Source organism: Gorilla gorilla, chromosome 21 (genome assembly GCF_029281585.2).
Source record: "Gorilla gorilla gorilla isolate KB3781 chromosome 21, NHGRI_mGorGor1-v2.1_pri, whole genome shotgun sequence".
Classification (NCBI taxonomy): domain Eukaryota; kingdom Metazoa; phylum Chordata; class Mammalia; order Primates; family Hominidae; genus Gorilla; species Gorilla gorilla.
In genome coordinates this window covers 24033382-24051346 of record NC_073245.2, presented here as the reverse complement: position 1 = coordinate 24051346, position 17965 = coordinate 24033382, and the positions used below count along the sequence as shown (strand labels likewise).

The following is a 17965-nucleotide window of genomic DNA, read 5'->3' as shown; positions in this document are numbered from 1 at the left end:
GCGCCTTTCACTGTAGAGGGTACTGTAGATGCACATTAATTGCAGAACATACAAAAAAATAGATCTCCAATGTTTTTAATCAAGAAGAGAAACAGAATAGACATTTCTACATCAGAAAGCATTTTTTTCTAAAATACTTACATTCTTATTTATTTAAAAATTTTGAAATAATACTTACATAACAAACACATCACAGGAAAATCAACTACTCACCGGCATTGACTATAGCATCTACCTCTAGCAATGTGATGTCACCTCTATAGAGAGAAACTTTTTCAGTCAAACTTTTCTTCACCTGGGATGTTTCCTGAGTATTTTCTTCTGTAATAGAAAATGGATATATATCAATAATAATATTATTAATTAATTTAATCGCGATAATTTTTTACTCAAGACTACTACAAGACCCAATATGTGTCATGCTCTACTACAAAAAACAAGTGGAAATAAGAGCGTAAGTACAAGGGGTGTGGTTTATTCTCTATTTTGTAATTCTCAAAACAAACACACTATCACATACAAAATGGACATACAATAAAATTTTAGCATGTTATATTGGTCAACAAGAAATTCAATACTTATGGGTAATTTTATTAAAATATCCATTCTAAAATAAAATTATGTACCATTACATTCACAAGGAGGTAAGAAAAAGATGTATTAATCTTTAATCTTAGGTAAGAAGAACTTACCTAAAAGGCATCCTTGATAAGAATATATATATATTTGAGCAAAAAAAATTTAGGTTCAGCTCTTTGCTACTTCTTTTTTTTTTGGAGAGGGAATCTCACTCTATCGCCCAGGCTGGAGTGCTGCAGTGGCGTGATCTAGGCTCACTGCAACCCCTGTCTTCCGGGTTCAATAGATTCTCCTGCCTCAGCCCCGCCCACCTCCCCCCCAACTCCCCCCCACCCCCCAACCAAGTAGCTGGAATTACAGGCATGAGCCACCATGCCATGCCCATCTAATTTTTGTATTTTTAGTAGAGACAGGGTTTCGCAGTGTTGGCCACGATGGTCTTGAACTTCTGACCCCAAGTGATCTGCCCACCTCGGCCTCCCAAAGTGCTGGGATTACAGGTATAAGCCACCATGCCTGGCCAGCTCTTTGGTACTTCTAAGTAACAAACTATTACTCCGGATAGGAAATTTCAAGGAGGATATTTGAATTTGTGAAACTGCTCCTTTCTTATCAAATTGTATTTTACCTTTTGCTCTAGAGGGCGCTACTAGATTTTAAAAAGAAAGCTCTACCCCAACACACAACAGCCAGCAAGCAGGTATATCTAAAACAAGCCAAAAACGTTACTTTCTGAAATCTGATATTTTAAAAAATGATTTAGAGCAAGACTATAAACTTGAATTTCCATTTATTTTGAACAAATAGCAATAAGATAAATCTAGTAAACAAAGCTGTGCAAAATAAATGTTTTAAAATATTTTGAATTGCTATTCATAAAAAGGTTTTTAATATACTTACAGGAAAGCTGATTTATTTTTTTGAATTTATATTAAACTCAAACTTTTTAAAGTATGATATGTGTAAATCTTTCATACAAGGAGATACTGCTATTCATTCACTGAGACACTCTCATTTTTAAAAGTATTTATGATATGCGTAAATTTTTAATGAGAGGAGACACTGCTATTCACTCACTGAGATACTCTCATGAGCATGCAATTTTGAGACATCTGGAGGATTAGAGGTGATAGGTTATGAGTCACCTATATTGTCTTTGAACCACAATACACCCCCCCAAAAAAAAAATTTGGCCAAGACTAGAAAATAATCTATGACCATAAAAATGATCCTTTATCTGTCTATAAAGCATTCCCTTCTTAGTAACCGCTTCTCTCTCGGAAGGTTTTTTGTTTTTTTGTTTGTTTGTTTTTTTGAGACGGAGTCTCGCTCTGACGCCCAGGCTGGAGTGCAGTGGCGCGATCTCGGCTCACTGCAAGCTCCGCCTCCCGGATTCACACCATTCTCCTGCCTCAGCCTCTCCGAATAGCTGAGACTACAGGCGCCCGCCACCAGGCCCGGCTAGTTTTTTGTATTTTTAGTAGAGACGGGGTTGCACTGTGGTCTCGATCTCCTGACCTCGTGATCTGCCCGCTTCGGCCTCCCAAAGTGCTGGGATTACAAGCGTAAGCCACCGCGCCTGGGCCTCTCCCAGAAGTATTCTATCAAAATACTCACTGGTTGTAGTAATAATGACAAGGAGAATAATGTGGGCAACTTGTATGTTAATGAAGTAGAGAAAAACTTTAGGAACCTCAAAATATAAAATACTTATACTTGAGTTGACCTCTCAGGGACTCCTACAGTACTACTTATCTCTGCCAGATAGTGTGGAAAGAGCAGACTTTCCTACCAGACTGACTCTGTTAAAATCCTAATTCTGCCAGTTAACAGCTGGCTGAGTTTGGATAAGTTATTCTCTCCATGCATCAGTTTGTAAACCACTGTAAGTGAGTTCATTACACTTAGAATGTTTGCCTCATAGTAAGTGATCAACAAACACAATCTTTTTTTTTTTTTTTTTTTGAGACGGAGTTTCGTTCTTGTTGCCCAGGCTGGGGTGCAATGGCACAGTCTCAGCTCACTGCAATCTCCATCTCCCAGTTTCAAGCGATTCTCATGCCTCAGCCTCCCAAGTAGCTGGGATTACAGGCACCCACCACCACGCCCAGCTATTTTTAGTAGAGATGCGGTTTCACCATGTTGGCCAGGCTGGTCTTGAACTCCTGACCTTAGGTGATCCACCCACCTCAGCCTCCCAAAGTGCCGGGATTACAGGCGCGAGCCACCACACCTGGCCAAAACTACCTTTTTTTTTTTTTTTAACAAAGGTGACAAATATTATTTCAGCGTCCATATTCAGCATTCATGGACCACAATACTAAGATACTTTTTCAAAATATTTTATTTTAAATAAAATATCATATTTATTACTATTGCTTATCAGTGAAAGAGACTATATTTTGTTTGTGCTGTTATCAAATTGTCAACACCTGACCCAATGACAAGGACTCTGAGCCACAAGTTCTTGAGTTCCACATCCAACTAGTTTCTATTGTGATTAACCAAATTATAAACTCTTGATTCTCCATTAATGATTGTTAAATGACAATAAACATTTGGTGGCTTTGTCAGAGACAAATGGATATTTAGACTATTGTGAACCTAGAAATTATAAAGATTCATCACTGAAGATGTTTCAGAACTCTATCAGGCATTAAATTGACAGACTTATCACAAATGAATGCAGAAGGACCATTTCAACATGGGAAACAGAGTAAATAGATTTTCTAATCATTCTTTAACTGCTTTTAGCTCTAAAAAGTATTATTTCATTTTCTCATGAAGCATTATGTAAGTAACTCACATTTGTAGTGATAGAATTTTTAAACATATGAGACAATAAGTCGTGTTTCTTTCTCAAAAGCAAAGAAATTATAAAAGAAAGGTATGGGAGGGCCAGGCACGGTGGCTCATGCCTGTAATCCCAACACTTTGGGAGGCTGAGGCGGGTGGATCATGAGGTCAGGAGATCAAGACCATCCTGGCTAACACGGTGAAACTCCGTCTCTCTTAAAAAAAAAAAAAAACACAAAAAAAATTAGCAGGGCATGGTAGCACGCACCTGTAGTCCTAGCTACTTGGGAGGCTGAGGCAGGAGAATCACTGGAACCTGGGAGGTGGAGGTTGCAGTGAGCTGAGATTGCGCCACTGCACTCCAGTCTGGGCGACAGATGGAGACTACATCTCAAAAAAAAAAAAAGAAAGAAAGAAAAAAAGAAAGGTATGGGAAAACATTGAAGTTTAAACCATTTTTATACCACCGTTCAGTTGTTTCAGAAGAAACTCTAATCTGTCATCTGCAAATTTTTTAAATGGAATATTTTGAGACTGAAGTGATGGTTCAAGCAATTCAACGTATTGAATAAATATGCTGCTGTGACAATGTTGCTCAAGTAAGTTACTCAAAATGGTCTTTACTCAAGTTATCAGCATTATGAGGGAATATTTTCATTGTCTCTCATTTTAAAAACTAACATGAGGCTCTTTTTTCCTCAACAGTCAGATTATACTTACAGCCCAATTCCTCACATAGTATGCCAAAAAGATATGTACATACTTAAAGGCTACAGCTTGATAGGACTAATAATTAGCAGTATTTCCTTCAACAGTAAATCAAAACCTAATGGAGTATTTTTGACCACCAACTATTCTTTGCAAATACAACAATATAAATTACCACTTAGAGGCCACCTCTTTTATTTGCATAGCAATGCCTTGCCTTCCTTTTCACACACAGATCTCAATGTATCTTTTTCCATACCCTAGGTTTTCAGTAATAAATAAGACAAAAAGTTGCCAAGTATATCTCCCTCATGGACATTCTCTATGTACACAAAGCACCAACTCAGCTTGTACATCACTGGTTTTATACAATTGCAAGTTGAAATATCTGTCAGTGTAAACACATGACAGTAATTGCTCTTCCATATTGTATACTTCTGATAATGTCAAAGAAAACCAGAACTGGAAGTGATTAAAGCAGTAAAAACAGATTTTATTCAGAAACTATTACAATAAAGGGAAAGAGACCTCAGTATAGAACTGAGATCATTTCCAAATACAGCAATAACAAGCAGGGATTTATAGCCAAGGAGCAGGATGGAGGTGAGTGGATGGGAAATAACTAAGAGGAAACATAGGGGGATTCTGGTTATAGAGCCTTAACAGTATTCTTGCTGAAGGCAAGTCAGGGTGATCACATATTGCCTGGTGGGGGATGAGCAATTTGACCAAGTATCAAGAGTGATCTGATATCAAGGGTAAGAGATTTTCTCTTAACTAACTTAGCAAGATTCTTGCTGAAACTGGGCTATGCAGGTATTGCAAGAATGGGGCCTAGACAAGAAAAAGTCTTAAAGAAACCTGACTAAAGTTTGCTTAAGAAGACAGACTTTGTCAGTCCCTCTTATTGTTCAAAGAAAGAAGAGATTCTCATGAAGTTACCCATACATGAAAACGTGTGGTGATTTCTTCAGCTTATACCAGGTGGTACAGCTTCAGCTTCCTGGGCTTTGGGAAAAGCATAGTTTTAGTTCCCAGTGATGCCAAGTGAGGAAGGTGGGGAAAAATTAGAAATGTTAGTTTGGAAACTTGTAGTAGGCTATCAGAGGAAACTAGAAGAATTGAGAAAATGCATAAGATGGCAGGATCCAGTCCAGTTTATAGGTTGACAACGGAAAGCTAAAAATAAAAATGAACAGGACTAGAATTTAATAACCCACAAGGGTACACTATAGTTTTCCATTTAAGCATAAATTTTCTCTGCACTCACTTCCTTTTTTAACTCTTGTTTACAAAATAAGTCTGGTCTCATTAGATTTGGCCTGGTTATTTACATAATTGCAGCAAAAATCACCACTTAGGCCTTTTTGAGTTTGTTTTACTGGAATTTTTTATGAGGAATCTCAGATTAGATTTTTTTTTTTTTTTTTTTTTGAGACAGGGTTTCACTCTGTCGCCCAGGCTGGAGTGCAGTGGTACGATCTCGGCTCACTGCAAGTTCTGCCTCCCAGGTTCATGCCATTCTCCTGCTTCAGCCTCCTGAGTAGCTGGGACTACAGGCGCCCGCCACCACACCCGGCTAATTTTTTGTATTTTTAGTAGAGATGGGGTTTCACCATATTAGCCAGGATGGTCTTGATCTTCTGACCTCGTGATCCACCCACCTCGGCCTCCCAAAGTGCTGGGATTACAGGTGTGAGCCACCGTGCCTGGCCTTCATATTAGACTTCTAAAAGCCTCTTGAAGATTAAAAGTCAAGCCAAGCACTACCATATTTTTCCCATAAGAACTATAGATTTGGGTGAATTCCTCTCTTGTGAGGTTCCCAAAATATCCTAAGCTTCCTGGACCTGCCAGGAAGTGACCTTCCTTACCCACCTATAAGGCTGGGAACCCTATAACAGCAGTCCCCAAATTTGGTTCAACGGACCGGTTTTGTGGATGACAATTTTTCCACAGACTGGGGGTAGGGAAGATGCTGGCTCACCTGCTGCTCAACTCTTGCTGTATGGCCCAGTCTGAGACCTAGGGATTGGGAACCCCTTCCCAATAAGCCAGGAACCAGGCCGGTTTTCCCAAGAGGACTTTGTAAGCATTGACTCCATAAAGTCTTTGTGCCTTAAAACTATCTGGACGTATCTGATTCAATGCATCATTCTCAAATATGACATTCCAGTCAAAGCCTTGGTTATAAACTGATTTTTCCAAGTATGCCCTGTTACAAGGAAGACAGAATCTTATTGAACTTATCCAAATAATTGTATTGCCATTGAGAATAAGAATACTCAGTAAGTGTTTCTGAATTCTGGAGGGATCAGGTTGGAAGAAAATATGTTTCATCTCTTTTTACAAAAGCATAACCTACTAAATTGTCATGAGTTATAGAAAGCATGAGAAAACAGAAAAAAAGTCTCCTTAAATAAGACATTAAAGAATGATAAATATTCCAAAATAACCATAAAAATTATCTATTAGTTTATTCAGCCCCACGTAATTGAATCTTCTGCTTTATCCTGCGTTAGCAGTTTTATGAACCCGTCAGCTTCTCTACTAGCTGCAGAAATCCATACTCATTCCAATGATATGGTCTACAAGTATCTAAGCAATGCCATTAGAAGGCTATACCCCAGAGTACCTGGCATAGTCCTTTCCACAGGTCTCTGAGACAATCAGTTTTGTTGAAAATGAAGCATTCTGGCTTATAAGCTGATTATGGGAGCTTTCAGGAAGAATCAGAGTAAAAGAAAAACTATCTGTGGATAATAAAAGACTTAAAATGTCTGTGGTTAAACATCTGTTCATTATAAAAATGACAAAACTGGTGAGGGAATTTGGTTATTTTTGTGACACACAATATTTAAATATTTAAATAATAGTTGGCATTATGATGATAACAGTATATACCAGAACATATGATGGACAATGAGGGTATTGGCAAATGTCTATGAAATTCACATAATTTCTGGAATGTTTTATTATTAATATTTACCCATACAAATATAACCTAGAAAAGCTTAAGCATCACTTTTTACTTGACAATGTTTCCCACATAATTTAATATATCAAACAAACAAAATTTTTACTAGGTGAAAGAAAAAATCCTTTGACATTTTCCAGGGGACCTATGGGAAATATCAAGGTCAGTCCAAGATTAATACTTCATTTAGGGCTGAGCACGGTGGCTCAGGCCTGTAATCCCAGCACTTTGGGAGGCCAAGGTGGGCGGATCACCTGACGTCAGGAGTTCGAGACCGGCCTAGCCAACATGGTAAAAACCCCGTCTCTACTAAAAATACAAAAATTAGCCAGGCGTGGTGGTAGGTGCCTGTAATCCCAGGTACTCGGGAGGCTGAGGCAGGAGAATCACTTGAACCTGGGAGGTGGAGGTTGCAGTGAGCCGAGATCGCGCCATTGTACTCCAGCCTGGGGGATAAGAGCAAGACTTCATCTCAAACAAACAAACAAAAAAAGAATTCATTTAGAATTTGATTTTGGAAAACTCAAAAATGTCAAAAGATTTGAATGCTGATTAAACAGGATCATCGATAACTATGAAACAATAGTTAAGTTCTCTTAAAAGGAGATGACATAGAAAACACAAAGCACAATAAATTATTTTGATAAGGCACAGAATTTTTGTTCCCTAGGCAGATTACTTAAAAAGTAGAGAGGCGGCCGGGCACGATGGCTCACGCCTGTAATCCCAGCACTTTGGGAGGCCGAGGCAGGCGGATCACCTGAGTTCGGAAGTTCGAGATCAGCCTGACCAACATGGAGAAACCCCGTCTACTAAAAATACAAAATTAGCCAGGCGTGGTGGCACATGTCTGTAATCCCAGCTACTCAGGAGGCTGAGGCAGGAGAATCGCTTGAACCCAGGAGGTAGAGGTTGCAGTGAGCCGAGATCACACCATTGCACTCTATCTAGCCTGGGAAACAGGAGTGAAACTCCGTCTCAAAAAAGAAAAAAAAAAAGAAAGAAAGAAAAACCTTTCACAATCTCTTACTAAGAACAGACCAATATTCCAAGAAAACTTTGTTGCTTTAACAGAAATAAAACCAAGTTCTAGTTTTATATTAGCACACTGTTGGGCTGATGTTATTTAAAAAAAAACTTTATATAGAAATCAATTTAATCATAGCCAGCTTGAAAACATAAAGAATTCCTTTTCTGCAAACCTACAGCTTTCCATATCCATTCAGATTTCGTCCTACATTTTTCCTCTTTCTCATTCTGGAATAACCAGTAATCTTATTTTAAGACAAAATTACACTCTTTCCCTTATCAACAGCAAAAAAAGTCCTTCATTCCTCACATACTTTGCATACAGAGTTGTTTCTCCTCACACTTATTATTTTTAGTAGTTTAACTTACATGTATTAAATGTAATTTTAACGACCAATACACTTTTACAAAGAAAACTTAAGAAAGAGACAGCTGTAAACTGTGTCACATACTAGCATTCTATAGCAAACTAGCAGGTTTTATGAGTATATCATCTTACAATTCCTAGAGATATCTGTTTCTTTATAGTGTAATCTTTCAGAAGAACATTTTATTAACAGGCCCAATTATATCTAGTTTCTTTATGCCATAAGAAAATAAAAAGCCAAAGTATATAAACTCAAACTTAGGTTTAGTATTAGTATTTCAGTGATTTATATTTCTTAGAAATTATGTAGATTTTAATGAATATCTATTAATGTAATGTAATGTAAGTCTAAGGTTGCAAATTACTAAAAAGATTTTAAAAACAATTTCCAGGCAGACATACTATAACATTAAACAAAGTTAGCCAACATCTCAAGTTATTTCCCTGTTAACGATTTCTACAACATATGCATATATTAGGAAAGTATTATAAAAGCAAAAATCTAAAAAAGTTAAACACATGGATTTTTGTTTTACTGCTATGCTTGATATACAAGAAGTCATGGCTATAAAGCAATTCAATGTTAGTGCATGTTTACTTGTACAGTGGTTCTTAGGTGAAATTTATAATTTTTATAATCTTAAATATCTAGTAGACATAAGTTTATCTGATCAGCAAACCTAAGTAGAATAAAAACATGCCCACATTATACTTAACGCTGACAAGTCATTAAGACAAACCCATTTTTATTAAACCAATAATATTAATCTTATTTACTGAAGACTTAGCAAAGTTATATGTACTTCTTTGGGGGGTGGAAGGTGAGGGGGCAAGGTCTCCCTCTGTCACCTAAGCTGGAGTGCAGTGGTGAAATCTCAGCTCACTGCAACCTCCAACTCCTGGGCTCAAACGTTCCTCCCACCTCAGCTTCCTGAGTAGCTGGGACTACAGACATGCACGACCAAGCCAGGCTAATTTTTGTATTTTTTATGTGTGTGTGTTTGGGGTTTTTTTTTTTGGTAGAGGTGGGTTTCACCATGTTGCCCAGGCTGATTTTGAACTCCTGAGTTCAAGTGATCCTCCCGCCTTGGCCTCCCAAAGTGCTGGGATTACAGATGTGATCTACCACATCCAGCCCGTATGAACTTTAAAACATATTTGGGTTAGTTTCCACACTTCTGGGAGTTTTTGGAATATTTAACTTATATAAGAGTTCATTAATCTCTAAGATAATTCGAATAGTGCTTCTTTATGAGATTTTATGAATTATGTTGGTAATACTATCCTTAGGTAGAAAAATATCACATATATATAACATACATACATAAACATATACAAACAAATATGCAGATAGCCGCAAACAGATCTTACAGCTTTTATTCTAAAATTTTAGCAATTAATCAAGTAAACAAAGTAATATAGTTTTATCTTTGGTCTACATTTTTGTCAAAATTGTATTTTTGATAAATGGAACAAATTAGGTTACCCGTTCTATATGAGAGTTAATGTTTTTTAATAATATTTATAGAGAAGATTTTTAAGATTTTCCCATGTAATCTTATGAAAGCTGTGGACCAAATTTCTGGCAGTAAGTGAGGTGACATCAAACAGCTTTAAGGATGTCTCCAAAGCCCATCTGACTGGATAAAATATTCAGTGTTTCCAATTAGTGTTTTTTCCTTTATAGCCTTAGGTGGTTGCTTTTGGGGATCCTTGAGACCCTTGAAAACCCTCAACGAGGGACAGTGTGCTTAAAGTTCAAGTGCCTATAGGGAGCTGAGAAGCTGAAGTAGGGAAGAAAAAGTCTGGCAGATATGGACAGAAGGATGATGAAAGAGGTAAGGCTTTGAAGGGAAACATCAAAAGATTCAAGAGAATTAAAGGGGAAATCAAAGATGGCAAGGGGAGAAGGAGGAGCAGAAGCAATGGGAAGGGAGAGGTCTTAGAGGAGCCACTTTGGAAAGATCTTAAGTTTCCTAGAGAAGCCAGTGAAGTTCTAAATTATCCTTGTCAAATAATAAGTAAGCAGATTTAGAGGAGCACATACTAGTAGTCCCTCCTATCCACAGGGAATATGTTCCAAGACCCCTCGTGGATGCCTGAAACCGCAGATAGTATTAAACTTGGCTGTTGTCAGTCAGAACACATTTCTATTAATGTCTCACACTCACAAATTTAATGTCTTTTCCACGGCAACTAAGCATTTGTCATTCATAGTGGCTGTAATTTTGCAGATTGAGATGTGACAGCAAAGCTAGCACAATTTTTTTTCCTTTTTCACAATTTCATGCATAGAATTTGTTCTTATAGTAAATCTCAACATACGATTTTTGAGTACAGAACTTTCGCCTTTTTACTTAAAAGAAGCACTTCATGGCTTCTCTTTGGCATATCTAAATTGCCACCATCACTACTCTTGTGCTTTGGGGCCATTATTTTGTAAAATAAAGGTGACTTGAACACCGGCAGTGCAATACACAGACAGTGAATGTGATAACTGAGATGACTACAAAGTGACTTAATGGCTGTATAGCATCTACAATTTGGATACACTGAAAAAGGATGATTCACTTCCCAGGAAGGATGGAGTAGATAGCACAAGAGTTCATAAAGCTACTCAGAATGGCACAAAATTTAAAGCTTACAAAGTATTTATTTCTGGAATTTTCTACCTAATATTTTCAGACCACAGTTGACCACTGGTAATTGAAACTGCGGAAAGCAAAACTAAGGATCAGGGGAGACTACTGTAGTCAGCAGAGCCTTGAGAAGAGGGTTTCAGTCAACTAAGAAGTTCTCATGGGAGAAGCATGTTCAAACAGAACGGGGAGACCTCACAGAGTGCCAGGAGAAACCATTTCCATCTCAGGATTCTGGATGTGAATCCCCACTTGGAACCAAAAGCCATGAAGAAAGACTACCAGCCCAGTAGTACCTTTCAAAAAAAAACACAGGTCTCCAACCCAACTTCAACCAGTAAACTCAGAATCTTAAGTATGAATATCTGTTCCTACCATGCTTCAGTGAACTGTCATGTAGGGCAATGGTTTAGGAGTCAGACTCATCAACAGATCCCAGATCAATCAGTCAGGAGTGAAGACAAAGGCTTCAAAGGTATACAACTGGGTCCTGGATGAGAGATCCAGGAATCCAATAATAAATCTAATCCTACCCGTATCACAGGACCATTAACTGTTAAAGGAACTAGAGCTGGACAGCAGTTAAAGCAGTAAAAACATTATTCAGGGACTATTACAATAGGGGAAAAGAGACGTCAGTATCGAACTGAGCTCAGTTTCAAATACAGCAGGAACAAGTGGGAATTTATAGCCAACGGGCAGGATGGGGTCAATGGATGGAAAATCACTAAGAGGAAACACTAGGGGTAAGATGGGATTCTTGCTGAAGGTAGGCCAGTATGATCATATGTTGCCTGGGGGATGGTGGGGGATAAGGAATTTGATCAGATACCGAAATGTTAGATATTTGGGATAGGAGATTCTCTCTAAACTGACTTAGCAAGATTCTTGCTCAAACTGGACAACGAAGGTCTGACAAGGACAGGGTCTAGACAAGAAAAGGGCTTGTCCAGAGGGACCTAACTAAAGTTTGGTTAAAGAGACAGTCTTTGTCAATATCATATGCTATTCAAAAAGTCATATTCGGGGAAAAAGTATGTCCCTTCTACTTCCTCCTCTGAGGGTAATATTTATTATTAAGTTTGCACTGGTTTAATAATTGTTTATAATGATTACATTTATAATTGTTTATAATACATGTCAGAGAAAATGTGAAAAACTTTCGATATGAGCTCACTCCAAGAAATTAGTGGGTGTCCTGTATAGCTTACCTATCACGGTGATCTCTACCTTTCACTGTCTTTGAGCTATTTTAAAACTCTGTAAGCTGCAGAAAATGGATAATAATGTGAATTATTGTCCATATAAATGCACATGAATTATATTCCCTGGAATATAACTGAATATTATCTTGAGGGCAATTTATATTTATTTTCATTTATTTTACATTACTTGTAAATTCATTTCAGTATTCTTTATTGCCTATATATGTATGGTTCTTTAAATTCTCCTTTCAACCAAAGTTAAATGTGTTGATAAGTGCTCATTTTATATTTGCGTGAATCATAATTTCATCTTTTTTTTTTTTGAAATGGAGTCTCACTCTGTCACCAGACTGGAGTGTGATGGCATGATCTTGGCTCACTGCAACCTCCACCTCCTGGGTTCAAGCGATTCTCCTGCCTCAGCCTCCCAAGTAGCTGGGATTACAGGCATGCGCCACCATGTCTGGCTAATTTTTGTATTTTTAGTAGAGATGGGGTTTCACCATGTTAGTCATGCTGGTCTCGAACTCTTGACCTCAGGTGATCCACCTGCCTTGGCCTCTCAAAGTTCTAGGATTACAGGCGTGAACCACCATGCCCAGCCATGTAATCTCATCTTTATAAAAGACATTTCCCTCTCATAGACATTTTTATTTAGTTCTAATGCATGTTCTTAATATTTGTATAGCATTTACCATGATCTATATGCTTTTTTTTTTTTCTAGACGGAGTCTCGCTCTGTCGCCCAGGCTGGAGTGCAGTGATGTGATCTCAGCTTACTGCAAGCTCTGCCTCCTGGGTGCACGCCATTATCCTGCCTCAGCCTCCTGAGTAGATGGGACTATAGGCGTCCGCCACCACGCCCAGCTAATTTTTTGTATTTTTAGTAGAGACAGGGTTTCACAGTGTTAGCCAGGACGGTCTCGATCTCCTGACCTCATGATCCGCCCACCTCGGCTCCCAAAGTGCTGGGAATACAGGTGTGAGCCACTGCGCCTGGCCAATCTACATGCTCTTCTAATGCTTACAAATATTAACTCCTATAATTCTCATAACAAACATACGTATATAGTACATATTACTACTATTCCCTCAATAAGTAAAATGAAGCTGAGGCATACAGAAATGAAGTGGTTTGACCAAGTACACACAGCTGGTAAGAAGGCTGGGATTTGAACCCAGGCAGCCCATGATCTTAATCAATCAACATGCTCTGCAGGTAAGAAGGCTGGGATCTGAACCCAGGCAGCCCATGATCTTAATCAACATGCTATGCAGGCTCTCATATACCATTTTTATTTCAAAGAGTCCATCTGTGAATGAACTGTCTAAGTCCTATCTCTTCCTTTAGTGGCAAAATGCAGCAATTTCATCCCTGTCCCATCACACCCCATACACACACACACACACCAAGAAAAAGCATTACTTGCCTTTGCCCTAGAGGAAAAAAACATAACTGGTTTTCCAGAGTAGTTATGATACTTTGAAAACAATAGAAAGGTCTCAGTAGTTTCTGCTACTATTTGACAAAATTTCAAAACATACAACACACCAAGTACTAGAAAGTAACACAAAATCAAATTTGCAGATATTAATCATGTATCTTCTATTTATGTTTTCTTGTTTGCTTGTTTATACAAAATCATCAAATGTTTATACAAAATCATCAAACTCAGAGATTCATATCCCAATACATATACTACTTTGTTTACACTGAAATTCTGTTTAGTATTTATATTTATGACCTTATTCTGATTTTTTAAAATTGTTTTGTAGAGACAAAATTTCACTAAGTTGCCCAGGCTGGTCTTGAACTCCTGGCCTCAAGCAATCCTTCCACCTTGGCCTCCGAAAGTGCTGGGATTACAGGTGTAAGCCACCACGCCTGGCCTATGACCTTATTCTGAGTTCTGGCATTATGTTACTATTTCACCTCTATTTTAGGCATCAGTAAGCCACATTAGAGATAGATTGATTCATTTTATGAGGTAGAGATATCATGTAATCCTGTTGTAACAAGAAAAGCAAATTTAACAAAAGATATAATTCACTAACGATATGAGGCAGACGAGGAGAAACAAACTCTGTTAACTCAATTTTAATCAAGATGAAATGGTCGGGCCCAGCATGGTGGCTCACACCTGTAATCCCAGAACTTTGGGAGGCCGAGGTAGGAGGATCACGAGGTCAGGAAACGGAGACCATCCTGGCTAACATGGTGAAACCCTGTCTCTACTAAAAATACAAAAAATTAGCCGGGCGTGGTGGTAGGCGCCTGTAGTCCCAGCAACTGGGGAGGCTGAGGCAGGAGAATGGCATGCACCCGGGAGGCGGAGCTTGCAGTGAGCTGAGATCTCGCCACTGCACTCTGGCCTGGACGACAGAGCAAGACTCCGCTTCAAAAAAAAAAAAAAAACACACACAAGATGAAATGGCCAATACTGTCTTTATTTCAAAAGCATAACTTTTAAGATTATAATTACCATTTGAGGATATAACAGAATTTTCATTAAAATCATAAGTATATTTTACATTTCAAACTTCTTAAACATCGTTTTAAAATTGTTTCATCACTTTCCCTATGGGACTGTTAAACTCCCTGAAGATCATCTGATAAACAGCTAAGGGATCATCACTAGGTACTGAGCAATATAAAGGATGTTGTTTTAAGCTACTATGTTTTGGGAGGGTTTTTTTGCCCAGCAAAAGCTAACTGTAGGAGGAAGCTTTGAAGATTTAGCCAGATTTGATGATCTCTGGAAGACCATCAGTAGGTCCTGATGATCCCTTAGCCGTCACACTTAAAAGAATAAGATGCTGGGAGATATTCACACAAAATGCCTGGGAATACTCCAAATTCTTATTTTCCCCCATATTGAAATCCCTGTATTTTGGCACCCATAGACAAGATTCAGAGAAGCCACCAAGGGTACCAGTAAGTTGTCTAATGATATCAGAAGGGGCGTGCTGTCAGTGAACCTCCTCCCTTTTGAGGATGCCTGAAAAGTGAGTTTAGTCTTAATCCAGCCATGTGGATACAGATTTAAATCAACATTCCCGCTCCCCAAAAGAAAAACCAAATAATTAGTAGTATACCATGCCAAGAAAACCCCACAAATATCTATAGAAATTAATGTAAAAATGAAATTATAATAAATGTATTATCAAGATGATCAGAAAAATAATTTTGGGTTCAGTAAGAGGTTTTACGGATATACAATCAGGGAACTAGAGGAATCCCAGGGGTCAAGCTGTTTCTGAGATCATTTCTTGAAACCAGCCAGTCAATCTCCACACCTCCATCTCCTATATGATCATTGTTCTAGATTACACACACACACACACACACCCCTCTATACTCCAGCATATCCATTTATTCTCAAATATATAGTTCAGTTCTCTTAGGTATTATAGATGTTATACTAGAAGATTCTCTCTCATAGGCTAATTAATAGTAGCTAGTGTGCTGGAGGTTTACAACATCATTTTTGGGCTACATCTTCAAAGCTTCCTCCTAAGCTTTTGCTGTGCAAAAATCCCTTCCAAAACTTAGTGGCTTAAAACAACATCCTTTATATTGCTCATTAGCTTGTGGTTAACCAGGCAGTTCTACAGTCAGCTGGTGGGGTGACTAAGGCTAGATGGTTCTAAATGGCCCCACTCACATCTGGCTGGCAGTAGTCAGGCTGGTATAGGGGCCTCAGCTGGGATGGTCTGTCTCTGCTTCACGTGGCTTCTCATTCTCCAATATACTAGCTGGGGCTTTGTGTGATAAGCGAGCACAGACACCAACGTGCAAGCAATCTTTAAGCCTCTGGTTGGGTCATGTTTGCTGCAGTCCCATTGGTCAAAGTAAATCACATGGAAAAGCCCAAAGTCATTGGAAGAGCAGTAAATAGGAGCATAGACACAGGGAAGTGACATTCTTTGGGGATCTTTTTGGCCCCATTTACTAAGCACATTCTGAGTTCCTGAATTTTCTGCATACGAGATCCCAATATTTGTTTTGATTGCAGTTTTGCTTGATGTGCAAATATTTATTTGGGACATATTTTTATCCGATGGAAACTTGGTTCATACTGGCTGTTTTTTTAATGCCATTTCAGTAACTATTTTTGACTTCTAATACATTTCTCTACTGCAGAAATCTAATATCCAAATGCCTATAGGAGACAGACAGGCAGCATAACTGAGGGAGGCCAGCCTGGTATAAATATATACAAATATACTGTGTTGTAAATCTGAAAGCAAAGAATGCCCTGTCCAAAGGATGTTGCCTCTACTCACATGTCATGTAGGGATGTGGGCCTTGTACTTCCAGATCTCCCTGTTTTACAGGAAAAAAAGGAAATCTAAGTTGTAATGTAAAATCCCCTGATTTTTAAATACTAAAATTTAAATAAAAATTTAAAATGAACTTTAACGGCCAGGCACAGTGGCTCATGCCAGTAATCCCAGCACTTTGGGAGGCTGAGGCAGGCTGATCACTTGAAGTCAGGAGTTTGAGACCAGCCTGGTTAACATGGTGAAACCCATTTCTACTAAAAATACAAAGTTAGCTGAGCACGATGGCGGGGGCCTGTAATCCCAGCTACTTGGGAGGCTGAGGCGGGAGAATCGCTTGAACCCAGGCAGCAGAGGTGGCAGTGAGCCAAGATCACGCCACTGTACTCCAGCCTGGGCAACAGAGCCAGACTCCATCTCAAAACAAAACAAAACAAAACAAAACCAAAAAAAGCCATTTAAAAGCAACATGGTACTGGTCAAGTTAAAAAATTTATCTTTGGGCAGAATTCAAGCAAAAGCTATTAACTTGTGAGTTCTTTAATGGATCCCGAACAGCCCACCATGTAAGGCTTTCCATCACTTGGTTAAAACCTGGATAGTTCCAATCTTATCAGCCCCTATTCCCCAATCTGTGGTACTCTCCATGTTTCTCATCATGGGTGAATTCTTACTTTTCCTCAATACATCCTCTATTTCCCTCCCCTGTGACTTTAGAATGCCCTTTGCCTGGTCATCCTCATCCCACCCTAAAGCCCTCTGGTACTCCTAACGATCCTTTGTAACAGCCTGGATGTCTCTACTTTCATAAAACTTCCTATGAATGTTACTTCTCACTCTCTGAATCCCAAAGCACTTTGGGTCATCCTCATGACATTTATCATATCCTTCACAGTATTGAAGTTATCTGTGTATGTTTTATCATCATTCTACTAGAAAGAGGAGTTCGTATTCTGGCTGAACTTTTTGTTTCCTGTATTACTTAGCAAGCTGATCATGCCTGGAATGCCCTCCTGCTCAGGTGAGCTTACACTCAAATATGAGATCCTTATATGAAGGTTTCCTTGATTTTCCCTGCCAGGATTAGTTTGGAATCTCAGAAACTGTGGAGCGCAGGGGGCGTGGGGGGTGCGAGAGGATAATCTGTTGCTTTTTATCCAAGGAAGCTTCATGAAAGTTGGAGCTAGGAAGAGAGGCAGGGGAATTAAGTCTTAGGCCAATTAAATAAGTGAGCTGTTGAACTGGAAGGGCGAGCACTCAAGAGAAAAATCATGCTCGTGAGAGCGTTCAGCATTATATCTTTAAGAACCAACAATGGAGCCATCTGCAGACATCCTAATTCTACCCTTTCCTAAAATAAAGTCGAGTTTTATAGATCTAT

At 38.7% G+C, this 17965-nt stretch overlaps 1 protein-coding gene across 5 annotated transcripts in view; it reads right to left on the bottom strand.

The window, feature by feature from the left end:
• MACROD2 (mono-ADP ribosylhydrolase 2) overlaps positions 1-17965 on the bottom strand; it is a 2087937-nt gene that overhangs the window by 1997229 nt on the left and 72743 nt on the right. For all 5 annotated transcript variants that reach the window (XM_055373553.2, XM_019017390.4, XM_031004864.3 and 2 more), the window contains exon 3: positions 214-321. In XM_055373553.2, the coding sequence (XP_055229528.2) occupies positions 214-321 (108 nt within the window). The remainder of the gene's footprint in view (positions 1-213; positions 322-17965) is intronic.